The sequence below is a fragment of the Phyllosticta citriasiana genome (genome assembly GCF_038021145.1).
Source record: "Phyllosticta citriasiana strain CBS 120426 chromosome Unknown IWZ02scaffold_14, whole genome shotgun sequence".
NCBI lineage: Eukaryota > Fungi > Ascomycota > Dothideomycetes > Botryosphaeriales > Phyllostictaceae > Phyllosticta > Phyllosticta citriasiana.
Window position 1 is genome coordinate 145,580 of NW_027117291.1, and position 16,088 is coordinate 161,667.

Genomic DNA, 16,088 nt, shown 5'->3' on the forward strand with positions numbered 1-16,088 from the left:
AACAAGTCGTGCCGCGCGCGCCCAAGTTCCTTTCATCACCGAGTCAGTCCTGCGCTGTTGGATCCAGACCCTCTCATGTTCCAAAATTCACACAGTCTCGAGTCCAGACCGTCTGCCCGTATCATGGCTGCATGGACATCTTCATGCATGCAGTTACCCGTTTTGGCCCCTTGACTCCTCAACACACTGGACCAGTCATATGCTCAACCGCACACGTGGGCCTGGGCAAGAACCATAGCGTATGCACCATCAGCCTCAGCAGCTCCTTGGACCAAGTCGCCATTGGCCCCGTCTGTCGCTGACGACAGGTTGGCCGCTCTTTCCCCTGTCTTTCCCCTCCTGCGGCGTTGCACGGCGTATCTTCACCCCTCCCTGCGGCTTTTGCTCTCAGCCTCCGCCTACGCCTCCTCCAGCTTCTGCTGCCCATCTGACCTCGACCGTTCTGACTCTTCCACTGGCTGTGGGTGTGCCTCTTGGAGCGTGGTGCGGTGCGGCGCGGGGTCGACGCAACAAGCCGCGGGGCGCGAGGACCACGCAAGCATGGTTTCAGCCTCATCCCCATTGTCCTGTCGCCTGCTCACGTAGATGCGTGGTCGGAGTATGCGAAGGATCGCGCTGGCGTGCCTGGGTGAGACGGGTCCGGCAAACATGGGAGGTGGTGATGATGCGCGAATCCATGGACCGCACGTCATAGTGTGATGTGCCATGTGTGTGCTTGTGCTGTACTCGAATGTACGTGAGCAGGCGGGGCGATCTGGATCTGTGGAGGCGATGGCTTACATTCATCGGTGTTGAATGGTTGGTTGGTTCGTCTTCCTGCCTTGCGTTTCTGCTTCATCATCTGTTGATTGTTTTGCTCTGCAGCCTTGGTCCTCCTCAATTTTAACGCCCCGTGCATGGACAACAGATTTACTGCAGAACATTTCCTCGGACTCCTTTCGTGACAGTGTCTCGGCAAGGATGGATTTCGTTGGTCTTTCTATTCGTCAATTGCTCTTCTCGTCGCCCACCAACGCACCTCCGCCACATACCTCAACATTGCTCATGATCAAGTCGTGGAGCGTCAAGTTCATCTATCGCAGCTTACAATCAACGCGCATGTGCATGAAGCATCTGCATTGCGGGACTCGATGGTCACGACGTGAACTGGGGCCTGAGTATCTGCGTCATTGTTCCTCTGATTTTTCTTCGATTTTACCCCTGCAGCCTTTTCTTTGGTTGATCCACTGCCTTCTGCTATGGCCAATCAACATCTGGGACGATTGAGCCATCTCGCAAGAACTCGAGATGTGCAAGACAGAGCCAGGCCGGATGAGTAGCAACCACAGAGCACTCGCGATGGACGGAGGATCCGCCTCAATATCAATGTCCAGCATCGCGTGCCACACTGCAAGCATGCCCAATTGAGTTTTCCCTCAGATCGACAAAAGTCCAGGCTCCGCCGAATACACGCACTGGTACCTAAACGACTTGTACCAGCAAAGGCCGCCGCCGCCCGTCATCGGGAGTCGGGATCTTGGCCCAACAGCCTCACTTCTGGCTGCGTAGCTGACGACCTGAGAAGCCGCCGGGCCGCCGGCTTCCTTCCAGCAGATCCATGTACCGGTACTGTACTGTACCGTCGCGTCGGCCAACCAGGTGGGCGGGCGGATGGCTCAAACGGAATGGGAACAAGGTAAAGCTTCTACATGGGAAGCTTCCCCGCGCTAGGGTTAACCGCCCGCCCACACACTGTCGTTCGGCCGACGGAAGGATGGATGATACTTGGCTCTGCGATGTGATGGGCGCTGGATTGGAGGGCGGAGGCGGAGGCCGGGCCGGTGGTGCAGGCTGTGAATGTGGTGGATGTGGGTGGTGGACAGGGGAGATGCTGGGGGGTAGTGGTAGTGGGTTTGGGTTGCAGAATTGGGATGGTATGGGAGAGATGATGGGGGATTGGTACAGCAGAGTGCTTTGAAGTAGTTGATACTTGTTTCGTTTGTTTCCATTCGATGCAGCGGCCGGTCAGATGCAGTGGCCAGTGAAGATCGACGGGCGGATCAGCTGCAGGGATTTTGGGTCGGTCATGACGCGAGAGAGAGAGAGAGAGAGAGAGCGAGACGGCGGCTGTACAACATCGACAAGAGAACAAATTGTCTCTGGGGTTGCACCTCGCTCGTCCGCTCCTCAGCCTTACCCTCTGTCTCCCGCTTACGCACCATAAGCTATATTTCGACCATCCTCCGCCTGCTTCCCCTCGCTGAAGCTTCTGTCCGATCCCGACAGCTTCATTTCCTCCCACACCATTCCTCCAGACTCGACAAGACTCGACGCGTGCGTCCAGCTGGAATCGACTTCACATCATGGACTACTCGTACTTTTCCGCTCCGCCCCAGCAGCAGTACTACATGGGCCTGCCGCCCACGCCTTCGTACGATGGCATCGAGCACAAGATAAATCCCCACGTACGGAACTACAATCCATCCATCCCCACAGTTTCGGTTGTCGCTCACTGATTATCCGCCGCCCCAGGACAACAACCAACACCAACACCACCACTTTGACCAATTCTCGCTGCAACAACATCAACATCAACACCAGCAAGCCCACTACTTTCACAACCTGCACTCAGGCTCGCCGCCCAGCCACCGTCATGCCGCCGTTGCGGGCCCCACCACCCTGCACCCGTCCGCCAGCGTCGACAGCGCCATCAACCTCGACCTCGACTCTGCCCAACCCCCACGCGTCCCGCCGTTCCAACAACAGCAGCACTCGCAGCAATCCTTCCCGCCCGCACCAGCGGCCGCTCCTCCCGCCGCTCCCGTCGCCGCTCCTCCCGCAGACGCCGCCGGCTTCGCGATAGTCCCGCCGCACTCGCCGTCGCGCACACGCAGCGGGTCCTCAGACAATGACGACAGCGAGTCGGCGAGCGGCGGCGGCGGCGGTGGCGGCGGCGGCCACACGGTCATCAAGCGACCCTCGCTGTCGTCGATAGCGACGGGGACGGCAGCGACGCCGACAAACGCCCTGCCGGCCGCGGCGAACCTCACGCCAGCGCAGTCCCGCCGCAAGGCGCAGAACCGCGCCGCGCAGCGCGCGTTCCGCGAGCGCAAGGAGCGCCACGTCCGCGAGCTCGAGGCCAAGCTGTCGGCGCTGGAAAGCAGCACGCACTCACTCCAAAGCGACAACGAGCGGCTCAAGCTGCTGCTGCAGCGGGCCAAGACGGAAAACGAGATTCTGCGCGCGACAAGCGGCAACGCGCGAGGGGTCGGCGGCGACCCGCTGCCCTCGCCCACCGAGGACGACGGCGTCACTGTCATTACGGGCAAGGTCGAGCCCGACCACCACAAGCTGCGCGACACGTCTGGCTTGAGCCCCGGCGCCACCATTCTGTCGCGCATCCCCATTGCCGGCGCCGCGAGCGCGGGCAATCATCTCTCCGCCAGCGCTACCTGGGATCTCATCCAGGCGCATCCGGCGGTGCGGCAGGGCGCGGTCGACGTGGCGGATGTGTGCGAGCGGCTGCGCGGCGCCGCGCGGTGCAATGGGCAGGGTCCGGTCTTTGAAGAGGACTTTGTGTGTCGCGCGATCGAGGAGAGCGCGAGGGCGGGCAGCGCAGACGAGTTGATTTGAGGGGTTGCGGCGAGAATTGACGGAGGGAGAGCGTGTCGAGGCGTGGTGCGGTCAGCTTAGCATGGTTTCCGCTCCGCCCCGCCCCTCCCTCCCTCTTCTACTCCTACTGTACGCTACCTCTGACCCACTTACACCACCTTGCCACCACAGTCGGAATTGCTCGTTCGGCCACGACGCCAGAGAGGCTGCCGGCGTGGACAGCTTGGCGCGCTCCCGTCGCTGTCCCGCGGACCCTCCGGAGCGTTTTCGGATCATCCCGTCCGCGTCCGCGGCCGCGGAAAACAGTCAGCACAACCACGACACATGCCACCTCGCCACCCGAAGTCATACCATGCAAGGCCAGGCCTTCGGAATGAGACGCAGTTGCTCTACAGCATAGTCAACTGCCACTTTCTCCCCATCTTTCCCTCCCCCTGCCCGAAACAGGAGCAGTCGATATATCACAGTATTGTGGAAGCAAAAGGTGCTTCACACACGCCATCTTCTCCGCAGACAGATGGGTCGTCCTTCTCCACACTCTAGCATTTCTTTCATTTTCATCTACGCGCTTACGCCCCTCATGCTACGCTCTCATGCTCTGCTGCCTGCCGCCTACTTACCTTTCTGATATACCCCCTCCCCTTCCCCTCTTCCTCTCTTTATTCTCTTCTCTTCTATACTTGCCCATCATCTTTCCCGTCGTGTCTGAGTAGATTCCCCCGGTTCCCGTTTCACTCTCAAACGAATGAACGAAGGAGCTTCTCTTGATATTTCTCCGTTGGTCCACTTGCGTTTGATTGGATTGGAAAGGAGGTGAAAGGAAAGGACAGGATTGGATAGGATGGGCGTTTAGTCATTGGTGTTTCTTGCTGCAGCATTGTTTTTATTTCACAGCCGTGTTTGTGATAGCGGCGGTTGTGGGGAGAGAGAAAAGGAGATGCCGCCGCGCGATTTAAAAGAGTGCTCAAGTGGGCGCGGCTGCTTGATTGGTTGCGAAAAACAACGGTGGGATGGAGATGCGGAGGAGAAGGGGAAAAAAAAAAAAAAAAAAAGTAGAAGAAAATTACGACGCAGAAAGTAAAGTCGGCCTGGTTGGGGTTGGGGTTGGTGGATGAATGAATGAGAGGGGTAGGGATGGAGGAGTAAGCGAGGAAGCAATGTTGATGACGATAACACTTTGACAACAACGAACGACGGTGACATTGTGCTTTCGTGGTCTGGTCTGGTCTGGTCTGGTCTGGTCTGGTCTGTCTTGATGCCGACGATCCTCCCTCCTCCCCTCCATCACTGCCTTGTCATCATGAGTCCCCCCTTCTTCCCTAACATCGTTCCTTGCATTCGACAAGCGACTCGACTCCCCACTCCTTGTTTGTGTGCGGTTTGCGGCACCCAGCCAGATCCCCAGAAGTGCACGAGTCGGGGGAATATGAGTGGACGAACCACGAGCAATTTCTCTCCATCGCCGTTTTCCTCGCCCGCGCGGCGTGGTGGTGGAGTGCTGCATTGACTTGAGGAAGAGGGACGGGAGAGGGGATGTTAAGGGCTGCTGGTGCGTGAAAGAGGGATACATGGCATCATTCCGTTACTGAGTATTGATATCAGCGACTATCTACATTAATCATGACACCAGTCACCCAGCGTGCACCTTATCCTCGCTGTGGGAAATTCTTTCTCCTGCTTACCTGGCTGTCTAGCTGCATGCATGCAGGCAGGCAGGCAGGCAGGGAAAGAGAAGTCGCAGAAACGCGAGATTCACCCCCCTCCCCTCCCCTCCCCTCCACGAATTATCCACAGAAAGCGCCACCAGCCAGAAAGAAGGAGGCGACGAACGAGCGTCTCCCTGTCGATGTAGCGCTCGCCTCGCCTCGCCTCGTTTTGGTTTTGGTGGTTAAGTTGAGCTTGAAGAAAGGGGAGGAGGAGGCGAAGGCGTGGGAGTTCGTATCCGATGTTCGTATCCGATGTTCGTATCTATGTAGGTAGAGGAGCAAATTGAAGGGACACATATGATGCGGTGCTTGAGATTTGCGCGTCAAGAGGGGGCAGCTGCCGTTTTCGCCGCTGCGTACAGCGTCTGTCCTCAATTACACGTCAAGTCTCAATAAGGATGTGTTTAAATGCAAGCCAGCCTTTCTATCCAGAGGCTTCCTCTCTGCTACGATAATCTCGCCAGCGTAGAGGTAGACGCAGAAAATTCAGCACTGTGAGAGCTGCCGGGTTGGAGGTTTGAGGTATGACTTGTGTCTTCTCTCCCTTTTCCCTTCTCTTCAATTGCATCGCCTTGCAGCTAAGAGAGATGAGCAAGGCAGAGGGAGTCAGAAGAACGGAGGCAGAGCTGCGGTACTGGGGAGTCATGATGGCCGGCGTGATGATAGAGTTGTAGTGGTGCTATGCAACACGTTTATACAACGGCGCAAAGTGACTTCTCTGCGCTGAAAGGCGTCGGACCAAGCTGCGCGCCGCAGAAACAAAAGTCTGACTTGCCAGGTCATGGTAGAGCATAAGAGTGACTCATGTCTGCCAGGGTATTTCCCACGCATCCGCAAGAAAGGCGGTCAGTGTCGAGAGGATGTGGAAAGGCGCTTAGGGGGTTTTATACCACACCCTTCCCCTCCCCTCCCCTCCCCACACAAACACCCAACCCCATCCCACGAGTGCTAGGAGTTAGTCACACGCCCCACACCCCTCCGCTTGACTAGCCCCGTGCCACTTCCGGTTTGACTCTAATAGCTGACCCGTGCTCGGGATGTTATGAGGACATAAAAGCGTGCGTCGACGTCGTGATCTTGCTTCTTGCTGCATGATAACGTTCTCTCCTCCCTTCTTTGAGGCAGACGGAAACGCGGCGGCGTAGACGCCGTCAATTACCACTGTCTTTCGTTTCCTTCGGTGGTTGTGTTTGGGGTTGCGGTTAGGGGTTTATTTTTATTTTCTTTTTCTGTTATTCTCAGAGGGGAGGAGGGACTGGAGTTGGAAAGCTGCAAAGGATAATAGTAAAGAGACGTAATGATGTTGAGAATCAGTGGGGTGTGGTGCCTATCGGATATGCGCCATACGGAGCCAAGTCATGACTGCGAAGGAAACTCCCAAGAAACGCCCCGGAGAAAGAGTATCTCGATTGATTGAGTGCGTTGTCCAAGGCACAAGTACTCATCTCTTTCCTTCATCGCTGAAGAGCGAGGGTGCGATCTACAGAGTATCAGGAGAGGAAGGGAGAGAGGTACAGAATTTATACTCCTTGTTATCCCTATACCCATCCCGCGAGCCCTAAGCAGGGCTAGGGGTAAGTCACGCGCCACTTCCCACGTAAGACTAGTCTCGTACCACTTCTACTCCGATAGCTGATCAGTATCAAGGTCTCGTGGAAGGTATGAAAGCGTGCCTCGTTGTCTTGCTTTCACTCTACATGGTTCCTTACGTTCCTCGTCAGGGGAGGGGGCCACCTACGGAACTCAACGGCCACTTCGTTTGCGTGCGCTTTAGACGTCGACTTTATGTGTCTTTTTTGCTGCCTTTTGTCACAATTTAGGCCATGGACGAGGAGAAGGATAACTTAGAGAAGAGATGATGATGCTAAGTATTAAAAAAGGTTAGTGGTCCTACTTATAATGTCAGGCTAAGTTCTCGATCTACTAACTTTAGCTAAAGAATTTCGGCTAAAGAAATATATAGGAGACTCCCCACGCAGCTAGATAGTGTACTCTATCAACCGTCTTTCAACGCACACGTAATTCACCGCGCCATTTTGCCCTTCAGAAGAGCAGAGAGGCGAGAACTATAAAGAAAAAGAACAAGAAGGAGGAGGAGGGAGAGAGAGGCAAGTTTTATACCCAGTCCTTGGACGTCCGGGATCACATGTGGAGCACGCGCGCTTCCTCCGCATGACTGGATGCGTAGCATGTGGGTGCCGATTCTGGAGCAGACGCTAGATACGGCGGCGCCTGTGAGTGGAAGTGGGCGTCGTGGATGGGTATAAAGGCTCACTTCTTTGTCGTGCTTTGGCTCTGTACTTCCGTCGTCCACTGAAGTAGCTGGGTTGACCGGTGATTAAATCGAGATACTCGTTTCTGTCGAGCAATCTGAGATCCCGACATGACTTGCCTGTTTTTGCTCCTTTGTTTGCATGTCATCTACTCTCCGGCGAGAGCAGGAGGTGGTCAGAGAATCAGCGGAGTCATCGCATTAACTTGCAGTAGCGTGGAGCATTACTGAGCGTCTACGGTGTTGTCAGTCGCTCCAAGCTACTGAAGAAATTCGTATGCCGGAACGATGAAAAGGTCTTGAATCGGATTTCTCGTAGGGCTGGCATGCGCCACGCAGTCAGCACGAAGCAGAGGAGAGAGGAAAAGAGGCACAAAGTAATGTTTTGTCTGCTTTCTGTTTCGTCGGGTCGACGGAGACTGGTAGCGTTTTGCAGTTGAAAGGAGGTGGAATAGTGGAAGGTGTTGGTTTTATATCCACGAGAAAAGGGGCAAGCGGGTTAGGCGCATGCGCAATAGCATGTGTCCATCTCTCATTCGCGAGGGCAAACTGCGGCACGTGTGACCGGTGCAGCGATTCCACAAGTATTAAGACCTCATTCTTAGTTCTGGCTGAGCTCTGTGCTTCCATCTCTAGCAGAGGAAACGCTCAACCTGCAACAAATTGCACTTGGTCTGGAGGTGCGAGATAAGGGACTAGTGACTGCATTGCCTTGTCTGGTTGTTATTTATTTATGTTTCTTTTTGCGAGAGCGTCATGCGGGCCAGGATTGAACGATTTGCAGCACGAATGGATGGTACTATTGTCCATCGCTTGGCCAGAATGAAGCCAGGACGGGTCATTGATTTGCGATGAAGGATGGGAATAAACTCTAGTAGAGACCCCAAAATTTGTTATTGACTGGCCACGCCGCCTGTGCGGAGCAAAGACGAGAGCGGCCAAGGCAAGAGTGGCAATCTTTTCAATTGATTGATCGCATAGTCGATAGAAAGCAGTGGCTCGTTAAAGCAGGAAGAGGTGGGCTGGCAAGTTTGATACTTGGAATCCAGGCAAGGCGAAGTCTGGAGTGAAAGCGCTGCGCGTGACTGACTACATGGCAGCCGGATCTTGGCTTGAGAGTTGAATTTGCGGCGCACGTGATTGATCCAATGATTTCGACAAGTATATAAGCACATCCACTGGCAGTGCGTTGATTCTTTCGCTCCTGTATTTCTCTCGTCTACGGGGACAAAAGATAATTCTGACGCTGGAGACACTGCTTCTGGAACCTCGAGGTGAAGGAATAATTCACTGGCTTCTTTTTCTGTCTTTCTGTCAACGTGTGAGCGAGGGCCGAAGGTAGGTAGAAAGGACAAACGAGGAGACTACGGCGTTCATCGACGATGATGGAAGTCAACCGAGCAAGATGGTGTTGCCCATCTCTTCGTCGCAACGAGGCAAGTCGCGCGCCGTGGCACTTTCTTAGGATCCGGGAATTGAAAGCATTGCCGCGAAGAAACTCCGCCAACGACAAAATTCAAACGGCTTGAGGCTTGAGGCAGGAAACGAGTACCATGTTTCCATGAGCTCAGTGATTCTCTGAGAGTCGCAAAAAATGGACGGCGCTTTGATGTCAGATACGATTGCGCAGGTGGGGAGCTTTTACATCCAGAATGAAAGGGGGAAAAGAGGTGGAATCAGGAGCCAAAGCGCCGTGCGTGACGACTCGCAGCATGTGGACGTCGACTGCTTTTCATGTGAGCGTCGCCTCACGTCTGGGCGTGAAAGCGGCGTCCACCAGTATAAAAGCCGCCCGTTTCTCTCGCGTCCCCATCCCAATCTTTCCCATGTGTCGGTTTCGGGTCCTGTTTCGAGGTCCTGCAATGAGCCTTCGAGTCACATGTAAACAGTATGGTTGGTCTGCTCTTCTTTCTTTCTTTCTTGGCTGGCGTTTGATCTGCGCGAGGAGGATGCTGCCGCGTTGATGGGTGGTGCTGTTGGGCGTCGCTGAAGGTCTGTGGTATTGCTCGACAATTTGATGCGCTGGAGACGCGTGCTGTGCACGTCTTTGGACATGGGGAAAATTGAAGTGATTAGCGCAGAGAAAATCATTCCAGGCCCAAAGTCGATTTGGCCGCGACGTGCTGGGGCACAATCAAAAACGTCGACATCCTCGATTTCCCGAGCGACAGGGAAGCCTGGCAAAGAAATCGTGTCTTTTAATTGTAGCCGGGTCATTCTGCGATCCTAATAATCGACGAAAACCTTAAGTTGCAAGGAGAGTTGAAGAGTAGAGATTTTGTATCCGTGGCCTCAAAGCGCATGCGTTTCCCTCTGGCGCGTGATAGCTTCGGAACACGACTGATAAATAGAGCAGGCCCATTGCGGCGCACGTGAATAATGGAGTTTCTCTCGGTATAAAATAAGCGTCTCCTTTCCTGCGTCGCTCTTCTCCTGTCGCCGCCAGCTTGTACTGCGTACAGTGCGTAGTCTGCATTAGCCGAAGAATGCCAGACTCTTTGGGGCTTTCTCAGGTCAGAACAGGCTAAAGGAGAGGCTGGAGGGACACCATGCAGTGGTGTTGTCCGTCATTTCAACCTCATGGAGGTAGTCAGCGTCCTTTTGTGCTGGACGGAACCGATTGTGAAGAAACGGTCTGCCTGCGAGGAGGCAAGTTAGATTTTGCGATATACTCCGCCAGTAGTGACGATGTACAAGTGTACAAGTAACACCTCAGCATGGGGGCTGGTGAATGTCGACGATCGCACCCTGCGAGCGACGTATTTATACGTGAAGACCGACGCCTCGACCGACGACTGCTCCGTGCGCGCGCTATTCCACATGCATCGACGTTCACGTGGCTGACGAAGCGTCGACTGCTCCCGGCCGTTTGACAGAGATATTGTACTTCATTGTAATCGCTTCGTGATGCTGGGAATCGATCTGTGTATATGACGAAGGATCGAGGGGCGCAAAATATAGGGCTTTGACGAACTCAACAAGGCGACTTTCCCATTTGCCTGCTGGTTGGCTTGCTGCAAGAAATCAACACTCCAAATCCAAGAAAAACGGGAGCAGAGATGAATTGCGATAAGAGGAAAAATAATTAACGCTTAGGTCACCAACGGCAAACATGGGAAGGACTTTGAGCAGCCATTTCCTTGTCAACGGTGACTCCTCACCTCCTCTGGCCAGTTCCACATGTTTTTCGTCGACTGTTGTCAATCTGAACTTCGTCACCACTCACCTACCCCTCCGACTAACACCCGCTCGGAACCCCGCCCACAGTTCAGCACGACTACGCTTTTTCTTCGCCTTCTTCTCCATCTCGCTGCCGCCGGAAGAGTCAGGTCTGCTCTTTTCCACAACAGCAGCAGTACTGTCTCCACCGGCTTCCACGCCCGTCGCCCCTCCGCGATTTCCGCTACTTTCCATCAACACGCCCGAATCCCTAGTGGCAGCGTTGTCTTGCTGACCGCTTCTCGATGCTCGGCTTTGACTGCGAGCGCGCTTTTGCTCCTGCGATTCCAAAAGCCCTGCCTCAGCAGACCCGTCAATCTCGGCTCCCTCTCCGTGCTCGTGTTTCGCCTTTTCGGCTTTGCCATCACGTCCCGCTCCCGCACTGCCACTGCCTGCGCTAAAGAGTCCCGAGATCGACCGCCGGAGCGACCGTCCTCGTCGCATCGAGCCCCACGGTGACCGACGCAATCCACTGTTTGCGCCGCCGCTCGCATCTTCAGGAGCAGGTGGTAGCGGTATCGAGGAGATGTTGGCGGCTGTAGTAGCTTGGGAAGAAGAGGCGAGAATGGGAAAGGATGGCATATGTGGTAGCGGCCCAATGACGCTGATTCTATTTTCTGGCGGGTGCTCGGACACTGCTGCTGGGGACTTGGCCAAAGCTGGTGCTTTAACAGTACCGGAGGTTGCTACAGGATTGTGCGAGGTCTCTTCGTTTTCGGCGGCCGTGTTGCTGGGATTCTTGGTGGGCTCTTCGTTCACCACTTTGACCCCGTCAACGGCGGAGTGAGAGTTTGGCGGTCCAAATTCCAATGGTGAAGAAGAGGCTGGTTTTGGCAGCGAGGAAGAAGATAAGATTGTATCTTTGTGGGGATTATTTTCGGAAGCACCACCCCCTATACCAATCAAGGTGGCTGATCGACGAAGGCTTCCAGTGATGGAGCGACGCAGCGACAGTGAATGGTGCAGAAACATTGACGTCGAACGCTTCAAACCCTGATGCTCCTTTTGGAAAACTTGGTTGACTTGCGGTTGCGATTTTGAAGCCTCCGGATTAAGCAACACAGATCCAATTGCTGGGTCTGACTGGTTCAGAAGCACAACAGGCGCAGGTGCTGATGTCGCTCGGCCGGTCCGCTTCGGCTTCGAATTGTGTACAGGGCCGGGTGCAGGGCCAAGCATGTTGGCGACTGTGCTTGCAAGAGAAGGCGTGCTACCATTCGCTGTCAGCGGCCGTCGTCGTGAGAAAGAACTGTGTCTTGATAACGAATTGGAGAGAAGCTGCAGCGAAGATCGTGATGCTGAACGCCGGGGGCGCTCAACGTGCGTAGGTACTTGAGGTGCAGGCGCCGCGGCCTCTGATTCTCCATTGATTTCGAGGTCTTCGTTCGCGACATAGTCGCCGTAGAGATAATCATCGGTGGAGTCGAGGATGATGGACCGCGTATCGGTATTGCGTGGGTTAAGCGTCAACGTACGGGATTGGTTACCTTGGCTTGCACTGCGGACGTGATTCATCGTAGCACGTGTGAGGCGGCGCGGCTGTTGTGGTGCATACAAGCCACCGTCAAGAAATTGCGTGGAAGCTATGGTATTGCGGCGGGAAAGAAAGGTAGGAGAGGGGCGACGTCGTTGTATTGTTGGTCCAGGAGCGGCATCATCTTCGTCGTCGTGTCGATGTGGAGAGACGGCCTGTCCAGATAGGGACAAGGTAGGTGTGGGCAAGGACAGGGACAAAGACAGAGACAGTGTTGATGGGAGATCGAGGTCATTATCGTATACTGGCACATTGGGTTTGCGTCGTCGTGGTAGACGTCGCCTTGATGGAGTTTGGTCTTGCTTCGGAGGCGGAAATTGGTCAAATGTAAAGGCCCCAAGCTGGGAAGTTTGAGTCTGCTGCTTTCGTTCTTGCTGCTCTCGCTGGTCTCGCTGATGGCGGAATGGGAAACGCGGGTGTAGCAGCGAAAAATGCTTTCTCTCAACGACTGGACCCGCGGCTTCACAGCCGTCATTTGCGACGCGACCGATTTGCGAGGGCGAGCTTCTAGATGCCGGTTCAGGCACAAGTGAGCGTTCTTGATTCGTGCGAGGGATGCTGACATTTTCAGCAGAATAGGGATTGAACTCGGCGGGCCATACGAAAGGTTTGAGTCTCACTTGCTTCGCCATGAGGACGAGAGGATGATTGCTCACAGAAATGGAGCTGGGTGCCGGAGACGCCGGGATCGAGTCTGCTTCAACCCTTTTCTCTGCTTCGGCCTCGGCTCCCGACTTGGATGGCTTTGCTTTCCCGTCACCCTTCTCCATGCGCACAAGCTTCGCTTCAGGTGGTGGCGATTCCTCTTTTTCTTTGGATGCTGGCAAAGGCGCAATGGCAATATCTCTTCCAGGTGGATTGAGCCGGTGGAAAACATAACACGGATTCCGCGTTGCATGGCCGTCTTCATTTTGCAGCGTCATGTGGTATGCCAGATCTGAAGCATCGATTCCAGAAGCCGAGTCCAGCAAGACCTGATTCATGGCCTCGGTGAATGACGCTTGCGGATAAGGTGTTGTGCGTCGCATGGTCAAGAACTGAAAGCACCTGTCGCGCTTCTCTTCGCCAGAATTGTCCGAGGAAGCAGACGAGGATGAAGAAGGCGGAGCGTGGATGTCTGGCGTCTCCAAAATCTGGCTGATCTCGTTCCCGCTTGCGAAGTCGATTGCTGCGCTGTCCTCGAGTACAGCAAGCACGTCGCTCTTGACATTATTGTCGGCCAACAATTTGCTTTCAATGAGCTTCCACGACATGGAGGCACACGGAACGTCGAACTCGAAAAAATCCCGATTACTCCGAAACTCGAGGTCCTGCGACCGACTCAAGAATCGTGCGCGACCTGCATAGTAAATAATCATGAGATCTGAGCGCCCTCTGAAGTCGCGAATGAGGTCGCTAACGCCCCGCGTAAAGTATTGCGAGACATCTCCATCTGTTGGAATTTCTTCGACACGCACGTCAAATCGATAGCGACAGCGCAAAGTGTGTTCAAGGTCGAAAAACTGGTCTTGTTAGCAACGCTCGTACTTTGGTGATTCAAACACCTTACAGATGTCGTCGGTCGTGGATCGGACCATGTAAACATTAGCACTCCCACTCTTTTGTACGGCGTATTGATGGGCACGGGTATCGGCGACTCTGACCGCGATTCGGATTTCCTCACGAGAGACTGCGTAGTCGCAGTGTCTTTCGGAGACTGATCCACGGTGCTGCGAGTGCCTGATGTAGTGCTGTCGTCGTCATCCTCGTCGGCGATATTATTCTGTAGACTCTTCGCCTCGATGAATTCCTCGAGGAATGAATTTACGTTTCCACGAGCGCCCGACTTGTCATCTAGGGTCGATAATTCATTCTTGCTGTCTTTTTTGGTTGTGGACAGTGACCTGTACTTTCGCACCCTTGGTTTGCTCTGTTCGCAATTCAGAGAAACTCTTCTTGAGGCACTTCCGTCTCCCTCTTCAAAATCTGATCGGGGAATTGAAAAGAATGCCAGTTGTTCCAAATGTCGAGCGACGTGTCTTTTCAAATCGCGCGACTCGTGTGAGCATAGATTGCATTTTCCACCAGGGCTTTTGATGGGGCGGCGAAACCGTGCCAGTAATTCAGGTTGAACAGAATCCGCATTATGCTCGTCGCGCATGTGGGCTTGAAACGCAGTTTGGTCGCGGTAACGAGCGTGGCCGGGTGTGTTGCAGTAGAATTGAGATCGATGGTGCGTAATCTCATGCTCCCACCAAGCGTCACGATTGTCAAAGACGCGTTCCGGGAGATTGCATGACGCGAATGTGCAGACATAGGGTTGAAGGTCGCGGATGATGTGATTTCTTCAAACGCAGTCAACAGCTTGTCCCATGATAGCTACTCCAGTCATTCAACGAGGATACTTACTTCCATGCAGTGTCGGACGGCACGTACGGCGTCATAAAACAGAACTTGCACTCGAATCGTGTCATTCCCAACCCTGCAGAATTTCTCGGTCGAGGCGGAACTCGAGATTGTTGTTTACCCACCTCACTCCCTGGTGGAGTCGAGCTGCCAGATACAGAACCAGGCTCAGACGGAGCAAACAGAACGCTGTCTCTGATGCTGGGCAGCGGTTTGTCGCCAATTTGATCTTGATTTTCAAAATGTTCCGTGGCCGCCGTGTTTGGGGGAGCGTCCAAGGCGGCGACTTTTGGGATGCTTGGTACCGAGGCATCAGCAAGTGAGACGCTCATCCGAAACTCATCACGTCGGCTCCTTAGTGACAACAGCAACTGTCGCCTGCGCGTAATCATTTTCCCTAGGCGCGTGATGACTTTGGGGTCGAGGTTCTTGTCCGGCAGTTTGTCCCTCACGTGCAAAATATCGAAGTGCTCGCGTGCGATTCCACCTTCTAGCTCATCATCTCTGATCTCGTTGATTGAGTTGCGGTTGCGGATGGGAACCTTTTCTAGCGTGGAGATTGTTGAATTGATTGAGCTCATCAATTTCCAAAAGTCAGCGCTGAGGTTTTTGGTGTTTGGTATGCTTTCAGTCTCCGCTGTCGACTCGGTAACTTTGCCTGATTCGCTCTCCTCGAGTGCATCTCCTTGGGAGGCGTCTGTTTCCGGGCGTCTCGCTGGCTCATCTTCCGCACGTTCAGGGTTTGTCGCGCTCTTTGACCGGGCTTCACCGTCATCCTCAGCTCTGTGATCATCCGACAACATCGAAAGAGCCTTTTCCGTATTTTCCTGGAGGTTCTGCAAGAGTTTGACAACTTGGTCCTTGTAGAAAGATGCCTCTCGGAGCTGGTAGTCTAGCGAAAGGCGAAAATCCTTCCCGGAGCGCGCAGCGCCAGACTTGTCGGCCCACAAGTTATACTTTTCGAATTCTCCCGCAATGATGGCCATCTTCTCTCCGTGGTGTTTTTCTTTGTCTTTCGCTGCAGCGCGGAGCGCCTCAAAGGCGACATAGCTGTCTGCAAAATTTTGAGAGATCGACATGATGAAGATTTGCGATGTGAATGCCGACACGGGCGACACAGAACCTCGAGTTGACAGGCAAAGGACTTGAATGGGGGTGGTGTCCTGGCGAGTGTCCCGACAGGCGGCAATCGGAGGGCGAGGCGACCCTTAAAGTCTGAAGCGTCGAACCATTATTCGTTTTGCGAAACTGGACCAGCACAGCCTGCCGCATCCGCCGACTCCGTAGTCAAGACTGGTTTCGAGACAGGAGCTTCTCTTGGCAGCACATTCCGGGACTTGATATTCATGCCGCTCGAATTTTTATGGTCAGACACACCGAC

General features: G+C 54.3%; 4 protein-coding genes across 4 annotated transcripts; 3 read left to right on the forward strand and 1 right to left on the reverse strand.

The window, feature by feature from the left end:
* The first annotated feature begins 3 nt into the window (after nt 1–3).
* Nucleotides 4–798, forward strand: IWZ02DRAFT_76792 (uncharacterized protein). The gene has a single exon (XM_066771194.1). It carries the CDS (start codon nt 242–244, stop codon nt 692–694), a length of 453 nt encoding a protein of 150 aa, XP_066619224.1. The 5' UTR covers nt 4–241; the 3' UTR covers nt 695–798.
* Nucleotides 680–1,432, forward strand: IWZ02DRAFT_76805 (uncharacterized protein). Its single transcript, XM_066771195.1, has one exon. The coding sequence runs from the start codon at nt 796–798 to the stop codon at nt 1,264–1,266; it is 471 nt and encodes a 156-aa protein (XP_066619225.1). The 5' UTR covers nt 680–795; the 3' UTR covers nt 1,267–1,432.
* Nucleotides 1,433–3,021: 1,589 nt separating this feature from the next.
* On the forward strand, nt 3,022–3,612 carry IWZ02DRAFT_384142 (putative bZIP transcription factor; the record flags this gene model as incomplete). Its single annotated transcript, XM_066765315.1, has 1 exon — nt 3,022–3,612. A coding segment is annotated over one exon (591 nt), but the record flags the coding sequence as incomplete, so codon positions are not given.
* Nucleotides 3,613–10,479: 6,867 nt separating this feature from the next.
* Nucleotides 10,480–15,756, reverse strand: IWZ02DRAFT_502042 (uncharacterized protein). The gene is made up of 3 exons (XM_066770292.1): nt 14,711–15,756; nt 13,872–14,646; nt 10,480–13,824 (listed from the first exon to the last, which is right to left on the reverse strand). Exons 1-3 carry the CDS (start codon nt 15,691–15,693, stop codon nt 10,792–10,794), a joined length of 4,791 nt encoding a protein of 1,596 aa, XP_066619227.1. The 5' UTR covers nt 15,694–15,756; the 3' UTR covers nt 10,480–10,791.
* Between the last annotated feature and the right edge of the window lie 332 nt (nt 15,757–16,088).

What these genes read in the sequence shown, in the direction of transcription:
- IWZ02DRAFT_76792 (XM_066771194.1), top strand. Translation starts at nt 242, where the DNA reads ATGCACCATCAGCCTCAGCAGCTCCTTGGACCAAGTCGCCATTGGCCC.
- IWZ02DRAFT_76805 (XM_066771195.1), top strand. Translation starts at nt 796, where the DNA reads ATGGTTGGTTGGTTCGTCTTCCTGCCTTGCGTTTCTGCTTCATCATCT.
- IWZ02DRAFT_502042 (XM_066770292.1), bottom strand. Translation starts at nt 15,693, where the DNA reads ATGGCCATCATTGCGGGAGAATTCGAAAAGTATAACTTGTGGGCCGAC. An exon ending in CCGTCCGACACTGCATGGAA is followed by an intron (nt 14,647 to 14,710) that starts GTAAGTATCCTC and finishes CTGCGTTTGAAG; the next exon opens with AAATCACATCATCCGCGACC. An exon ending in ATCCACGACCGACGACATCT is followed by an intron (nt 13,825 to 13,871) that starts GTAAGGTGTTTG and finishes TAACAAGACCAG; the next exon opens with TTTTTCGACCTTGAACACAC.